The following is a 16,680-nucleotide window of genomic DNA, read 5'->3' on the forward strand; positions in this document are numbered from 1 at the left end:
TTGGGAATTCCAACGCAGAATACCAAAACTTCACAAACTGCAAGAAATTTGTGTCACTAGTTTGTGAAATGCTGGAAGAAATCCCCCTTACAGGCAGACCTCGGCATCCCATCGTGCGTTTAAAGAGTACAGTCAAATGAAACACAGACAATGCACCAAATCCGATGGCCCAAATGCTTGGAATCATCTGAAGAACAATTGGGTCATGGGCGGTTCATGGTGGGACCCAGTAACCGAATGGTCCAAAAATCAATGATCAAAGATGCTCACTCTCCAACATGAAGACCTGCATCATACATAACATGAGTTGCACTGGATCATCATTCCTTGTATATTTATATATAGATGAGAGACAAGATTAGGGTTTTATTCTCTTAAGGTACTAGAGAAGATTCCAGTTGCAAAACCTAGCCATGTCTCCGCCAACGCCCTCAACAGTCATCTACACCCCAACAAATGTAAGAGGCGCACACGTGGGAAGCCCTTCACACATGCCACGAAGCAAAGGCCTTCTTTGCTTGCCTCTGAGAGAGGAAGGAGAGAGGATGCATCTACTAACACTGCATGGACAGAGAAGCTTCCTACACATTCAGCTACAGCCGCCTCCGCAGACGCCTGCTGTTTGAATCCAGGCCATCCACTAAATTGAGTCCAATGTTGCTGCTACCACTCCTTTTCCTGCTCGGCATGCCCACATCGTCATCGACCACCGCCACCGTCTCTAACAGCTCCGAAAGCAGTGACGGACATGTCTCTTCCAAGTAGCCAAATCCTTCCGACTGCATCACCACTGCAACAAGAATTTTAGGGGAAAAAACCAAAACCAACATCAGAATGTATTGCATTGAGAGTAGAGTGGCCAATTTGCAGACGTTGGTAACTTTGATGAATGCAACAGGAGAGCATTATACCATGCTCAACAGCAATGGTTGTTATAGGTTGGGGCCAGCTTTGGTACAGTTCAATCCTATCCCTCATTCATCTGGTGGGGCACTCCACGCATGAATGGTAGACTGAAATTTTCCTCCACCAGACAATCCCAGACATCTGATTCATGGACCATTCCACGGTGCATACCAACCATTGGTAATATCCACTTTTTGAACATCCATTTTCAGGCCAAGAATCAGGTGGGTTAGTGTTTTCTTCTTTTTTGCCCCTCATGTGGGAGAGCTTCCCAGGATTTCCCTCCCACGATGGGGCCAACAGATGAATGTTCTAGATTGCAAGGTGCGACCCCCTGTACACAATGCTGGCCAGAATGAGAATTGTAATACCAGCTGAGCACAGCAGACTTCCTCAAGCAACATAGACAACTCCCACTGGTTGGATTTCTGAGTCCAATACATAGTTGTCCCTTCCACAACAAGAGAGAACTCTTATGTAAACTTTCACAGAAACTCAGTGTATAAAGTATAAACCCATCTCTAAATCTATCAAAATATTAATAATAATAAAATAAATAAATAAATAAATAAATAAACCCATCTCTACTATCCAGTAGATGCACCCTGGCCACACAAATCTCACCTCTCAAAAGATCCTAAACATCTGATCAATGGACTCTTTGGTGGATTTGTTCACAAGTTTTGCTGATCATCCAAAGGCAAGATAAGACGTAAACATTCAAGAGTGTGATTGTTGACATTTCTAGGATCCAGCTCATACAAGACATGACCAACTGGTTGGACGATCAGGATCAATGGGGACTTTGGGTATGTTCTATATATATATATATATATATATAGAATTGCCAACAGAGGCAGTCCTTCCTCTTCCAGAAAATGTCAAAATCACTTCAAAAGCATACTAGATGTAATTTATCAATGGAGTTTCGGTCAAAAAGGAAAAGGACGTATCCATCCTTGCCTGGAAAAAGCAACAAACCGAAAAGCAGGTTTTTACTGTTGTTCAGCGCCCCATGAGTTTCAATTGTCAACACCCCAGTTTCTCTAAAATGGCCAAAACACCCACCACTTTCTACAATGAGAACACGTCCACTACACTAATAATCCAGAATATTGGCTGACATTAAAATCATGTCCTTTAGCATTTATGCATCCCTACAATCCTCAAATTGCTATCTTGTTTGATTTCAAGTCTGGAACCCATTTCCATTCCACAAAGATTCAAGATTTAAAAAGCCTCACCAAAATCACATGGATATTTCCTACATTCCTAAAAGCTTTCCCCAAGTCTACACAAATCAGAATTCAGCGAATCGGTTCATGACATCCATCCCAATCCATACAATAGTCCTTTTGAAAGCTCGTGTATACCACATGTATGCAGATTTCCCTCAGCGGGCCTAAAGTAGACTTTTTCTAGGCTTACATTCATATTATTTCAATGATTTTAAACTTCAACAGCCATTATTATCCAATACACTTGAATTCATGTTTGATATTGCTAGATTTAACCATGCCATTAGTTAGGAGGGTAGGTTCAGTACCTCAAAGACGTAAGAACAGGGAGAATTCCATTCTGCCACAATCTATACTACGTACAACAAGAGCAGCTTTTGGACATTTTTGCCACAACGATTAGTTTTACTAGGGTGGAGAACTTTGAATATTGGAAGAACATGAGAAGGCATTTTAAATAAAGTTAGGGTATTTTGGGAACTAAAAAATGTGGTTGCTACCTATCATACAAGTCAAATTTCACCCGCAATAAGCCTTTAAACAGCTTAGCATAAACTTTACCCCAAAAAAGCAACAGCATGCAAGTAGCACACTCTTCTTTGTGTGGCCCTCCCCGATGGTACTCCTAGGGGGGCGTGCAACAAGGCTATGTAGGGCCCACCTTGATGACCATATGAAATTCACTTTGCACATCTATCCCGCCACCTCATGATAGGAGGTCAGCCCAAAAACAAGACAGATCACCTCATGATAGGACGTCAGCCCAAAAACAAGACAGATCTAAAAAACTCAAGTGAGTCACAGCATTGAAAAAGTCAGGAACGATCGGCCACCATTGCCGTGTAGCTGATTTCACTCAGTGTCTCTCTCCTTTTTATCTCTCCCCACTCTCCCTCCACATGCATTACATCCGCCATATCCCTAGAGATATATAATTCCTTTCAAATATCATTTTGAGGGCAGAAAATCATAGAACTGATAGCTTACCAAATCAAGTTATGTTTCTCCTGATGCCCCTAACCTTCAGACAGTTCAAGATGAAGTCAATCCATTGACGTATTCAACCAACCACTGGTCAGAGGGTTACTTCAAAGACCACCTAGAATACTCAGACAAACACAACTGTTGATATCTAGAAGCATCTCTTACAAAACAGACTTGAGTTTTTCCTTCCAACAATAATTTCCAAGTTGGTGTGGAAAAGATGGAGGATGCAATCTCTTGCAAGGATGAGGCCAAATGCTTCCTGCAACCAATGTTTTAAATATCGACGATATCAGCCGATATATCTTGTATCACACCTATGCGATACGAAACGCACAGATAGTGCCGATATATCCCATATGTTTGATCCGATAAGTATTTTCAATTTCCGATCCTTTTTTTGTTGAAATTATGTTAAATCAATGTCCATTGGTTACAAATCCATTGGTTCTTCATGTTTTGCATGAAAAATCATGGAGTTGAAGTTTTGATTTCGATATTCATTGATTCTTCATGATCTCAATGTTTTTTTTTTTTTTTTTGAAAATTTCCTTCAACCAGCTGTTAATTGAGACTAATTTTGAAGTACTTAGGAGTACTTGATGAAATGATCATCACAAACACTCTAATTTCGAAATTTAAGTATAGGTGGTCCTATTTGGGGAAATTCAAATTTTACCCAATTTCTCCCAAATTGCTTGCAATGTTGCACTCCAAACATGCAATCAAGCATCTATGATGGTTGATCTACTGATTTGTTAAGTCCTTGTCAATTTTTAGAAAATAAAAATCATTTTTAATTAAAAATTTATTAAAAAAGATTAAATTATTGATTTTTTTTTTTAGAAATTTTCCTTCAACTAGCTGTCAATTTGTCAATTGAGACTAATCTCGCAGTATTTAGGAGTGTTTGATGAAATCATCATCACATACACTCTAAATGTTATGCATTCAATTTGAATATAGTTAAATTAGTTCAATCAGGCAACACATAGCTTAGGAGTCTACACAAAGGAAACATATTACGTGCACTTATTTTTTGAGATGTTATGATTTAAAAGTGTGTATTAAGGTCTTTTTTAACAATCCCTGAAGTTTCATTTAAAAATTCAACTATTTTCCCAATGTTTCCCCACATTTTCCAAAAAGTATAATAAATTATCTGATACAAACGATATATCCCGTGCGATAACTGATATGTATCTGTATCCCAAGGATGCGATACGTAACGCGATACCGATATTTTGAACATTGCCTGCAACTAACGATTCGTCGGTAGACATGCAATGCTTTTCTTTGCTACATCTTGTAATCCAAATTGAACCAAGGTCGTAAACCCACTTATGGACAGCGCCAAAGTAACAGACCATGGTCACAACCTATACAAGCCCAAGCTTGATGTCTATACCACCCGATGCAGCGCCAAGGTAACAGACTCTGGTCACATCCTATACAAGCCCAAGCTTGATATGTCTATACCACCTGATCAGTCTACTGACTAACTACCTTCTAAGTGTGACCAAATAAAGACTGTCTGCAACTTACAATTCGTCAGTAGACTTGCAATGCCTTTATTTTTGGTGTCCTATAATCCACATTGACCTGCATCACAGCCCCGCAGAAAGGCAGTGACAAAGTACCAGACTATGGTTACATCCTATACAAGCCCAGGCTTGATGCTCTACCACCGGACAGCGCCCAAGTGACAGCCCATGGTCACGTCCTATACAAGCCCAAGCTTTATGTCTACCACCCGACCATGGTCATATGCTATACAAAGCCCAAGCTTTGTCCTGCCATCCACATTGAACCCAAGTTGTAGCCATGCTTAAGTGCAGCGACATAGTAACAGACCATGGTCACATCCTACACAAGCCCAAACTTTCTATACCACCTGATGCAGCACCAAAGGACATCGCCACCCGATGCAGCGCCAAAGTCACATCCTATACAATCCCAAGCTTGATGTCTAGCACCAGATCCTTCTTCTTCTTCTCAAGCCCAAGTTGCATCTTGTAACCCACATTAGATCAACTCCATAGAGCCCAGGGTTCCCAAAGATGACCTGTCCTTTTTATCAATTCTTTGTTTGCATTTCCAAAACACCAATAGCTACTAGCATTCCTTTGCCTCCTTCCATCAATTTCACCCTCAGCAGCAAATAGGTATCTTGAAAATACTTTTCATTGCATATTCCTGAACATCTTTCAGTACTATGCTTTCAAGTACTTCTCAAAACCAATCAATTTCTTGCAAACTAGAGAGTCCCTATCAGCCCAAAATTCATGCTCAAGAGTTTGGAGCCAATACTGTCAAATATGAATGATGGCTTTCAACTGCAACCATATAATCCTATATGGAACATTGGAGCAGCATGGTCAGAAGCTATGCAAAAAGGGCTACTTAAATATTATTGAGATTTTTCACCTGAACCCTATTCCTTTCATTTTTTAAGGAGAACAACTCTCAAAATTTCTCAAATGAACATGGTCACTGGTGAACTCCTCAAATCCCTAATAATTTAATGCAGGGGCATTTTCACACCAGACTCGAGTGGGGTGGCTTGTGGGATGCGGGGGCACACTCGGGATGAGCGGCCCGTGTGAGGTGGGTGGCTCGTGTGAGATGGAACCCATGTGATTTGGAGCCCACAGGGAGGGTTCAGCCAAGGACCTAACCCATGGATGTGGGGCCTAGGCTATGAGATAAGGGGATTAATTCGCTATGCTCTATCAGTTCGAGCTTTCAGAGCAAGTGATTAATTGTCCTACATCATAATTCCACTTACTTTTTGCTCTCAATTTAATCAATTCCTGTAAAGGCTAAAATTATGTTCGGTAGACACCAGTTAATCGTAATAATGTACTAGAGAATCATATTTCTGTTTGGCAAGGATTAAGAGCAACCCTGATAACCAATCATCAGGATCTCTAGTACATAGTTACAATTAAATGAAATGAAAACTCATTTTTAGGCATCTACCAAACAGGCCCTAAGGTGGAAAGTCCAGGGTATTACCCCTATTTCCAGATGCCAGGGGTGTATGGGAAATGTCAAGGGTGTTTTAACAGATTTTTCCTTTTTCTTTTGCTTTTTTTAAGCCATAGAAACAAAGCAGGTATCGAAGTCATTGCAACCTGGAAAGTGCACCTCTCCAATTCTACGGATAAGACCCACCTCCCAAGTTTCCTGGAGATGCTGCAAACTTTAGGCAGACAGATTTCAACTGAAAACAATGATGTTGCTCCGCAAGGGCCAATGTTGTTGCCACTGTATCTGCACCAACTTCTTCACATAATTTTGCTTCACACAGTAGTTTCAGCCGATCCAAACCGTAGCGATCTGCTGCAGCTAGCAGATGTTGAACCATGACTGTGGGCGTGCACATCGAAATTGACCTGATGAGTTCTTGTACATCAGGAAGATCATCTGAGTACATGAACTGAAGCATGGCCTGCAACACACAATTCATCGTAGTGAACAAATTAGGCAAAAATCAGAAGTAATAAGCATAAGTCACGCAAGCATGCTTGCATCGATACGCAGATTTACACATACATGTATGCAGACAATTATGAATTCAATATGGATGCATTCACCACTCCATTCTCAATCATACACACAGCTATCCATGATTCACGGATGTACAGATGCAGATACACATGTTATCAAGCACATATTCAACAATCAGTTGTGACTTCATATTTCACAGTTTTACTGTAGGATTTGGATACTGGTGTTACAAAGAATGGCACTATCAGAACTTTGGCAAATGCCAGATTAATTAATTCTAATCAATAGCAGTAGCAAAGAAAGAAAAACTGCCAAGAACTCCAAAGGTCAGTTGCAATTTCCAATTCCATATTTTCTCAGTTGCAAACAAATGATTCTTCTATCAGACTTCATTAATTAATTCTAATTAATAACAGTAGCAAAGACAAGAAACAACCAAGAACTTCACTGGTCAGTCGCAATTCACATAGTCAGTTTACATTCAAAGAACGGTTCTATCAGACTTCAAGAAGCATTTGTATTCACAATGCCTGATTGATTGATTCTAATCAATACCAAGTGATTTAGCGTCTTTTTTTTTTTCTTTAGGAAATTATTTATCAAAGGCGAAAGGATAAAGACATCCTTCAAAAGCAAAAAGATAGCATCTTTTTTTTTATAAAGAAATTATTTATCAAGAGGAGAAGGAGAAGGAGAAGAAACCACCTAGAACTTCATTGGTCGGTTGCAATTTTCTTTTTTTAGAGAGCTTAAATTTTATTAGGAAGCCTGCCAAAAGCAGGAAAAAATACAACCCTGCAAAATTACATAAAGAAAGAAGAAAGATCTACAGATTTTGCTGCTTTAACATAAGCAGTCCATTCCAAAATAGTAGTTGCAATTTCAAATTCCATATTTGCTCAGTTTACAAACAAATGATTCTTCTATCAGACTTCATTAATTAAATTCTAATCAATATCAGAAGCAAGGACAAGAAACAACCAAGAACCTCATTGCTCAACTGCAATTCCCATATTTGGTCAGTTGACATTCAAAGAATGGTTCTATCAGACTTCAAGAAGCATCTGTATTTACAATACCTGCTTGATTGATTCTAATCATAACTTAGTGTCTTTTTTTTTTTTTAAAGAAATTATTTATCACAGGCAAAAGGATAGCATCTTTTTGTTTTTTTTTTAAAGAAATTATTTATCAAATCTCATCCTCCTGCTCCTCCCACAAACTACAACAAAAGAAAACAGCCTGACAGCATTATGGACCATCCTCAGCACTACTCAGTGAAGATCCTCCATCTTCAGCTCTGAAATACAAGCTCCAGCATTAGCTAGGGAATCTGCCTCATTGGGTTCTCTAGGGATACAAACAAAAGAGAATGGATTGCATCTACAGGTATCCCATGATCTCTTTGATAATATCCATTGGCCCAAGAAACTGTGTTTTTAGAATCTCCCTCAATGACAATGGGGAAGAGGTTAAAATCCTCCACCAGCTTGACCAGATGGAGGGGGGCACAATCTTCAACCTTGCTAGAGTCCAAAACACCCAAAAGGACCAGAAAATCTGGCTAACACTCCTCATGCTATCCCAAACCAAGCCACCCACCCCGACAAAAGGAACAGCACTCTAAAAGCGGATCAAGGAGCCGATTACCTAGCAAGGAAATCAGCAAGCTTGTTGACGTATGTCATAACTTTCTTCTTTATGGACAAGCTGGGTCAAACCTTTGACCTCAATGTTGTCAGGTCTCTCAAAACATTATAAAATACAACTCCAAACTGAGAAGATGATAAGGCACTAACATCGGAGATAACAAAAGAAAACTTCCATTATATTGGTTTCTCCGAAGAGGCGAAGACACCCAACTAATAATGTTTAATGAAATCTATCCCAAGAAAAAATAAATTTGTCGCATGGATCTCCTTCAGTTTATATTCAAACTGCCGAATAACCATGAAACTGCCTATGGAAAAAGTTTCAAGTGGATTACTGATCATAAGGCACGAAGAAAAAACAAAGCAGGAAAAATGACATGTTTTGAACAATGTTCAACAGGATCTTCAGTAATACATTGAGCTGGCTGCCATGGTAATCTATATTGTTTAGGAATTATGTTTCTTTTGAGTGAGGTTTCTAGAGGGGTTTGTTGGTTATAGTGATGAGGATATTTGGAGGGAATGACGCAGGATATTGTTCTACTGTAACTGTAGGTGCCTCACCACCGATAGGGTGTATTTTTGCTTTACCGAGTACGTGTTTGTCAGTGTGTACATCTGTCATCGTCATAGCCTCGAACCCAATGTTGAGATAAGGCTTACGCAACATCACCATCACCATCATCATCATCATCATCTACGCCTAATCCCAACTAATTAGGGTCGCTACACAAATCACGTTCCGCCACTCCACTCTATCAAGGACCATATCCTCAATTAAACCATAGATAATCAATTATTTTCTTACTACTTCTACCCACATCCTTTTGGACTTCCCCTTGCCCTTTTAGAGCCTTCAACTTGAACCAAATTACTCCTAACCAATGCAATTCTTGGTCACCATTGCACATGGCCAAACCATCTAAGTCTACTTGTCCTCATCTTATTATCTATTGGTGTTACTCACAAGTTTCCTCCAACATCCTTATTTCAACCACCCAACATTTTGTTCCATACAACATGGTTGATCTTATAGCTATCCTATAAAATTTCCCCTTCAGTTTGACTAGTATCAGCGATCACATAAAACTCCAAAGGCACATCTCCACTTCATACACCCAGCTATACTTCTATAAGTAACATCCTTCTCAACCTCTCCATTCTCATGAAAATAATAATAATAATAATAATAATAATAATCGTCGACCCAAGATATCAAAAAATGGTCGTCTTGGAATATTTTGTCAGCAATCTTAACTAATTCCCCGTTTCCACGTATTGTTAATTTGTTATGTACGTACGTACGTGTGTGTCATTTCTAATTCTATCCTTCCTCATATTGCCACTCATCTGTCTCAACATCCAAATTTCAGCCACACTCATCCTATGAACATGTTGATCCTTAACTGCCCAACATTTTGTCCCATAAACCATGGCTGGTCTTATAGCTATCCTATAAAATTTCCTCTTCAGTATGATAGGTATGCAATGATCACATAAAACTCCAAAGGCACATCTCCACTTCATCCACCTAGCTATAATTCTACGAGCAGCACCCTTCTTAATCTCTTTGTTCTCATGAATACTCGTTGACCCAATTTTAACTAATTCTAACAGTATGTTTCTGTGTGTGTGAGTTTGCTTGTGTGCATACATCCGTATCGATCTGTATGTACGAATGTCTATGTGTATGTTTTGTCAATTGCCACTTATAATACATTATAGGCCAGGTTAGTAGTCGAACATAAGAGGTGCAAAGTGAGGTCTTGCGAGTATATGTCAGCATGAAAGAAAAATGCAAAATGAATGAAAATAAACATGTTCTGAAGGCTAGTGGAAGAGAAACCTTATGGTGGATACCTGTAGAAGAGATCCCTTATCCTCTCCAACGTTTGCCTTTTGTGTATGAAGGATGTGGAGTCGATTGATCACATTTTCATTCACTGTCAGTTCGCTTCTAGAGTGTGGGAACATTTTTTTGAGTTTCTTCAACACTACTTGGGTAATGCCAAAGTCGGTGATTGACTTCATGTGGGCATGGCATGGGGGTGAAGTTGGCAAGGCTGGTAAAGCTGTGTGGAGATTAACCATCATGGCCATCTTACGGGCTATTTGGGGTGCAAGGAATGGGTGTTAGTTCTGAAATGAGAAAAGCAGTGTTGAAAAGGTTATTAGGAAAGTTTATGGTTTATAGTTGGGCTGTTTATGTTAATGCTATTCCTGCTGCTAGTCGTTTTGGTTAGGCTAGCTAGTTTTAGTTTTATTCATTTCTCGCTTTTGCGAACTTTCTAATAAAGTTTTTGTTCTCTCAAAAATAAATGTTCAGAAATTTTTGTTTCCTAGTTTCAGGATTCGGCAACAGCTTCCACAAAGATGATAAGTTCACATTCAAAGTTTCTCACAAATAAAAAGTTAATAATGAAAGGGAAATTACAGCCAATCTTGTGAAGATATGTAGTATCTTCTAAGCCACTAATGGTGCTTGAAAGACCACTATGACTAGGGCTGTCAACTGGACAGGCCTAGGTTTGTATGCAATCCAGATTTTTTTGAACTGTTCAGGCTGGATTTTGAGCTTGATGGGACTGGCCCCAGCCTATTGGCAGGCCCTAACTGGGTTCCATGTAACAATATGCTAAACATGTCGACTTAAAAAAACAAAAACCAAAAAAAGGTACATCATGACGTAAATACAGCATTAGTATAATACGATATCATTTACATAAAAGGCACTCTGAAAATAAGGAAAACCGTAAGTTCATACTTTCATGATAACAGATCAATGATGTCTGAACTAAATATTTTAGAAAGCACACTTGTCGCATAGACTGGTTTCATTGTCTTACAAGTTATGAAAAGCATTTTTGAAATGGCTGCAAGAAATAATTTATCAAATAACCATTCAAAAATAATAATAATCGGTGAAATAGATAAAGCCACAGAATCAAGATATGGTCTTGCTTAAAGTCGAAAGATCATATCTTAACTGTGCAAGGGCAAGGGCAACCAATATAATCAGAGATATGGATGAGGATACTTTGGGGGGATTTTGGGGTTTCTCAGCTCAGCTTTTCATGGGCTAATTGTTATTCTTTGTAATCTGTTTTCTTTGTTGGAAATTTTTTTTCCCCGGAGCCCTTCCAAAAATTCCAAAAAAAAACATGGCAAAATAGAAGCAGTACCTTGAAAACTGGAGCCTCAATATCCTCCACTACCAATTTGTCCATGTTTGGGTTTCCAATGAGACCAAAGAATTGTGCCCTGAATACTGGAGAGCGAGCAGCAAGTATCAATTTATGAGCTTTGAACATATCGTCCCCGACCTCGAATGTAATGTCAGAACCAATGCCGGATTCCAGCAACTCCTTGAGACACTGGCCCATGTCTGATGGTGGTATGGAAATTGTATACTGTTTAGGTCCCTCAATACGGGTTCTCACAACACCCACTGTGCAATGCATGGCAAGGCAATCATCCTTGAGGTAATCCGAGGTTTCTAAAGTTGTTCTTCTGAAGAAACGCTTATAACCCCTACAATCGTACAATACAGATTGGTTTAAACTGAAAGTGAAAGGGATGATATATGCAGTATAAGTATAGAAACAAAAAGATACTATATGATCCTCAGCCAAATGATATGCATGGTGTTGTCAGGCCCCAAATCTGTACAAGAGCAACCAATGCAGACTGTTCTGAGAGGCCCAATCATGGATGGCCCATGTCCCTGAAATCTTCTCAACGAAGTGACCCTAACCATTCAATGCTGGCTTGCAAATACGCTTGGTCTACGTTCAACAAAAAAGGACAAGGATGGGATGGCTAGGATCTTTGGAACTGGGAGATTCCTGGAAAATTATACATCCACTGCTGTGCCAATCAGATGAACGATCAAAATAGAAAACTGTGGAATTCACCTCCAGTGACACAGGGTTTCAAGGACACCACACATACCTCCAGCCATAATGAGCATATTATTCTCTTCAATCGTTAAAACAAGTGGGGCTCATAGTTCAATGGCTCAGACTGTTGAATGTTGATCCAATGGGCAACACCTGTACAAGGGTTACGAATGATCTCTACGGATGTTCCATCCTGGCCATCCAATATTTGGCATTCCTTTTTCCATTGAATGTGAGTTGTCCACTGTCTTTTTTCTTAATAGTCTATGAAGGCCACCAATCAAACGCTTATAATTGTCAGTTGGAGAGGTTTTCAGGGCACCCTCCATCCAGGGTGATGGCCATGGTCCATCAGATAATTGGTCTGCATCACCCAGCCATGGGCCTCACTAGTGCAGACTCAGCCTGACCAAGCATTATATATTCCTCTCCATGCTTTCATCGAAGAATAAACAAAAATATAAACAAAATTCTGAAACCATGCATCTCACTCCATCCCTTTTTGATGCCAAATACAAGTGACCCACATATTACTATAACCACAATTCAATTCACCGCTCCACAGTTTCTAAAAAAAAAAAGGATACTACATTTTAAACAAAAGAATGCAAATTCATACAAAAGAGCTGTACGTACCACATACTCCCTCTGTACTTCAGAGTATACGGCCCACTCTCCAGCGCCCGATCAAAGTGGCTATGCACCTTGTGCTTCCCCTTCCCACTCTGATCCAACAGAGTCAGTTCGAACAATGCCCTCACATCCGTGCCGTCGCTCGCTAGCGCGATAAACACGGACACGTACATCGAGCTGTCCTCCGGATTCTTTCCATCCGGGTAGAAGTAGATGGCCCACTGATATCCCCCGACCATGAATGTGTCGCTCGATATGTACTTCCCGGGCCCCATCCCCTTCGCCAGCGAGTATCCCTTGATCGTGTAATGGTGGGACCCATTTACCGTCTCGTTCACGGACTTGGAGCTTGAATCGTTCGGCGGCGAGTTACAGACCGTCTCCAACTTAGCCATTTCATCGAAATTCTGAAATCTCTCCCGCTCCAACCTGTAACCCTAGAATGAGGATAGAAGCCCTGGAGAAGGGAATATGATGAGATAGATCCGAATTCGAGACGGATTCGATCGGGATTTGGGAAATTCGCAAGAGTTTGGGGATTTATAGGGTTTGGAGGGAGAAAGATGCCCTAACCCTAGTTTGGTAGAGACGGAGAAAATGCTGAGATTAGGAAGGTGCGTGTGGGAGCTTTTATAGAGAGAGGGAAGAGAGAGAGAGGATGCCGGACGTTTGACCAGAAAGTTGCCGTCGGTCGGAAGCTGCAGACTTTCCGGGCCGAAACACGCCGGTGTGTCAGATTCACGGAGGAATGGGAGGGGAATTTCTTGGGAAAGCGGGTTGAATGTATCGGAACGTCTGGGCGTGTATCTTTTCCGTGTCCCGATCGGATTTTGTAGCCGAGGAAAGGCCGGTGCGCGTCGGGAGCACGTGAGTCCGTTGTGATCGGTACTAGTCGTTAGGTGGGCCCCACATGGAAGACCAGAAATACTTTTGCGAAGAATGCCTGACCATGAGGTGGGGCCCAGTTGTGTAGATGTTATGTTCGTAAAACCAGGACCATCTGATCATTTGCTAGGCAGAGGGTCCCGTAGATTTTGGATTTTTTTAATATTTATATTTTTCAGTTACTTGCATCTGCCCCCACTTAGTTTCAACGGTATACGTTTCAGTTCCCACTGTTTCGTTTGGTATGGCCCATATGACTTTTAGATTTGCCTGATCTTTGTATCCTTGTACTGTTGTGGTCTTGCAAAACTGATGGACGGAGTGGATTTATCATGGGCATCTCTGTGGACCCCACACAGCTTCCGACTACAGGAACTTTGTGTGCCCCGCACCCATTTTGGACGAGGATTGCCTGCCATGCCTTCCCTGTTGTGGGAAGCTAGTTGGGGCCCACCGTGATGTTTGGGAGAAATCCACCCGTCCATCCGTTTTGCCAACTCGTTTTAGGCCATGCGCCATGAAATTAGCTGATCCAAAATTCAAGTGGGCCACACAATATGTAAAGGTGGGAGGGAAATGATTGCCGTTGAAACTTTTCAGAGGTCCACTCTGATGTTTATGTGCCATCCAAGCCGTTCATAAGGTCGCTTCCACTGAAATGAACTAAAAAAGTAAAAAATTATATTGATAGAAAACTTCGGTGGCCCCACGACTGTTTCAATCATTGGTGTTCAACCCCCACATTTTCAAGTAGTGTGGCCCATTGGAATCTTAGATCGAACTCATTTTTGGAAACATCGCCTAAAATGATCTGGCCAAACAGATAGACGGGTGGATTTCTTAAAAACATCGTAGTGGCCCACTTGGTTTTCAATCCAAGAACTTGAGTTGGATTTGGACGCGGACTTCCTGCGAAAGCCTTTCGCAGGAGGTTCCTGCGCAAGATTCTGTGTGGGGCCCACTACGATGTTTGTGAGAAAGCCACTCCGTCCAGCCGTTTTTCGAGTTCATTTCAGGACATTCGGCCAAAAATGGAGATGATCAAAAAATCAAGTGAGCCACGTGAGAGAAAATAGTGGGGATTTAGTGACCACCATTGAAACATTTATATGACTACAAAAGTTTTGTATCGATTTAATTTCTTAACTTTTTCACTTCATCTCAGTGAAAATGTCCTTATAAAGGGTTTGGATGGAATATAAACATCAAGGTAGATCCTGGGAAGGTATCAACTGTAAGAATTCCTTTTCCCACTGTTTCATCTGGTATAGCCCACTTGAGTTTTGGATCCTAATCATTTTAGGTCTCATGTCTAAAATGATCTCAAAAAACGAATGGGCGGGTTGGATTTCTAACAAACATCACAATAGGCCCCATCCAGAATCATTGCGCAGGAACTTCCTGCGAAAGGCTTTCGCAGGAAATCCGCGTCCGGTTGGATTGCCTGCCCCACTTTTTAAAATGCCACGTGTTGGTCGTACTCACCATCTAAATGTTAAGTTCCATGAACATTACCTGACAAAAGAATCCGCCCTGCTGTGGATAAGCTGAACCATGCATGTGATTTAACTTACAACCAACGGTCTACATGGAAGGGTACAGAAGATGAATGGCTGGGAGCCCATTGACACCCTTGATTGCCAGATGAACGCTCTCATCCATTTGCCCTCTTCCGCATTTGCAGTGCTGGAGTTATGCGCATAAAAATCAATGTCAACTCATTTTACCATCTAAGTGGGTGTGATGATGACGATCTCAACTGTATATCATGATGATGACATATAAAAATATGAGTTAAGTTGTTTTTTATTTATTTATTTATTATTTTTTCTCGAACCTTCACCAGGTGTTGAAACTCCCGAGAGTCTACCACCCGAGCAAGAGTAAGGACCCACTTAAGTTGATAATTGATTATTCTAATTATCTTTGAGAACTTAGAATTTGACACCGCGATGGCAAAGTCATGAGTACATTATAGCCGTTGCAAGCTTTAGTACAAAATTGTAATTATTACATAATTATGGATAAGAATGTCATCTTATGTGAGGGGATTGGCTTTGGTAGTAAAGTTTCTTTAGGAGCGTGGATTTGAAACCCCTTTGGATCCCTCCTTATTCGAAACTCTCAAATTTGAAATCCTCCTAGTGTGTTTGGCACCTGGATTGGAAATAAGTTTAATCCAAAAGTACCTATGCATGATATATTCACAGGGGTTTAAATTTTATTATTAAATTAGCTTTAATATTTCTTATTAGTGACATATGTAATGTTTAACATAATGGTTGTACTAAGCCCGCTGAATTATATGTTTTGCCCAAAAATGATGAAATTTCAAGTCTTGGATGGGCCACAAACACAAGATCATGTCCGAGTGACTAACCAACGATTTTTAACTGTTGATTTACATGGACAATGTTTGGACGATAATGATCATCGTATTAAAGTAATTAATAGTGATGTAATTGATAATCTATTTATTTTTGAATATCATTAGGGGGTTATGTGCCCAATAAAATAATAGTATGGTGACACACATGTTACGAATGAAACTATTGAAAGGATTTTGGGTGTAAATCAAGCTCACAGGGTGAATTTAAAACCCCATTTACTTTATGCCATCAAACTACGAGGGGATTTGAAATATAAAATCCCCTCACATCCCCTCAAATCTCTCCAAATCCATGGTGCCAAATGACCCTGATGAAAATTTTTACAATTAGGCATGGCCTAGAATTGTCTACCTTAACACTATCTAATATGTGAGTGTAAGTGTACTATGGATATATAATCTTGTAAACATACACTTGCAATTGTATATCAAAATCTAGTTATTCGTCTGGAGGGCCTATCTGCCAGGACCATGTTAGACTTGGGTATGTTAGAACATGATTCATCATTAAATGTGATGATGTATGAGGATTAAATGCTTTGATTATATGTGTTTTAGCTCGCCTTTATGAGGCTACCGCA

At 40.2% G+C, this 16,680-nt stretch overlaps 1 protein-coding gene and 1 long non-coding RNA gene across 4 annotated transcripts; both read right to left on the reverse strand.

Moving 5' to 3' along the window:
* Positions 1–270: 270 nt before the first annotated feature.
* On the reverse strand, positions 271–13,644 carry LOC131252800 (BTB/POZ and MATH domain-containing protein 3). Of its 3 annotated transcripts, none has more exons than XM_058253516.1 (4): positions 12,829–13,642; positions 11,476–11,824; positions 6,306–6,582; positions 271–790 (listed from the first exon to the last, which is right to left on the reverse strand). In XM_058253516.1, exons 1-4 carry the CDS (start codon positions 13,218–13,220, stop codon positions 594–596), a joined length of 1,215 nt encoding a protein of 404 aa, XP_058109499.1. In that variant the 5' UTR covers positions 13,221–13,642; the 3' UTR covers positions 271–593. The 3 variants fall into 3 exon arrangements, with proteins under 3 accessions (XP_058109499.1, XP_058109500.1, XP_058109501.1); XM_058253517.1 differs by having other exon boundaries at positions 653–790; positions 6,279–6,582; positions 12,829–13,644; XM_058253518.1 differs by having other exon boundaries at positions 657–790; positions 6,266–6,582; positions 12,829–13,644.
* LOC131252801 (uncharacterized) lies at positions 1,746–5,066 on the reverse strand. Its single transcript, XR_009174693.1, has 2 exons — positions 2,889–5,066; positions 1,746–2,849 (listed from the first exon to the last, which is right to left on the reverse strand). It is a non-coding gene; the product is annotated as an uncharacterized LOC131252801 (long non-coding RNA).
* Positions 13,645–16,680: the final 3,036 nt, after the last annotated feature.

This window comes from Magnolia sinica, chromosome 8 (genome assembly GCF_029962835.1).
Source record: "Magnolia sinica isolate HGM2019 chromosome 8, MsV1, whole genome shotgun sequence".
In the NCBI taxonomy this organism is placed as follows: domain Eukaryota; kingdom Viridiplantae; phylum Streptophyta; class Magnoliopsida; order Magnoliales; family Magnoliaceae; genus Magnolia; species Magnolia sinica.

What these genes read in the sequence shown, in the direction of transcription:
- LOC131252800 (XM_058253516.1), bottom strand. Translation starts at nt 13,220, where the DNA reads ATGGCTAAGTTGGAGACGGTCTGTAACTCGCCGCCGAACGATTCAAGC. An exon ending in AAGTACAGAGGGAGTATGTG is followed by an intron (nt 11,825 to 12,828) that starts GTACGTACAGCT and finishes GTACGATTGTAG; the next exon opens with GGGTTATAAGCGTTTCTTCA. An exon ending in TTGAGGCTCCAGTTTTCAAG is followed by an intron (nt 6,583 to 11,475) that starts GTACTGCTTCTA and finishes TGTGTGTTGCAG; the next exon opens with GCCATGCTTCAGTTCATGTA.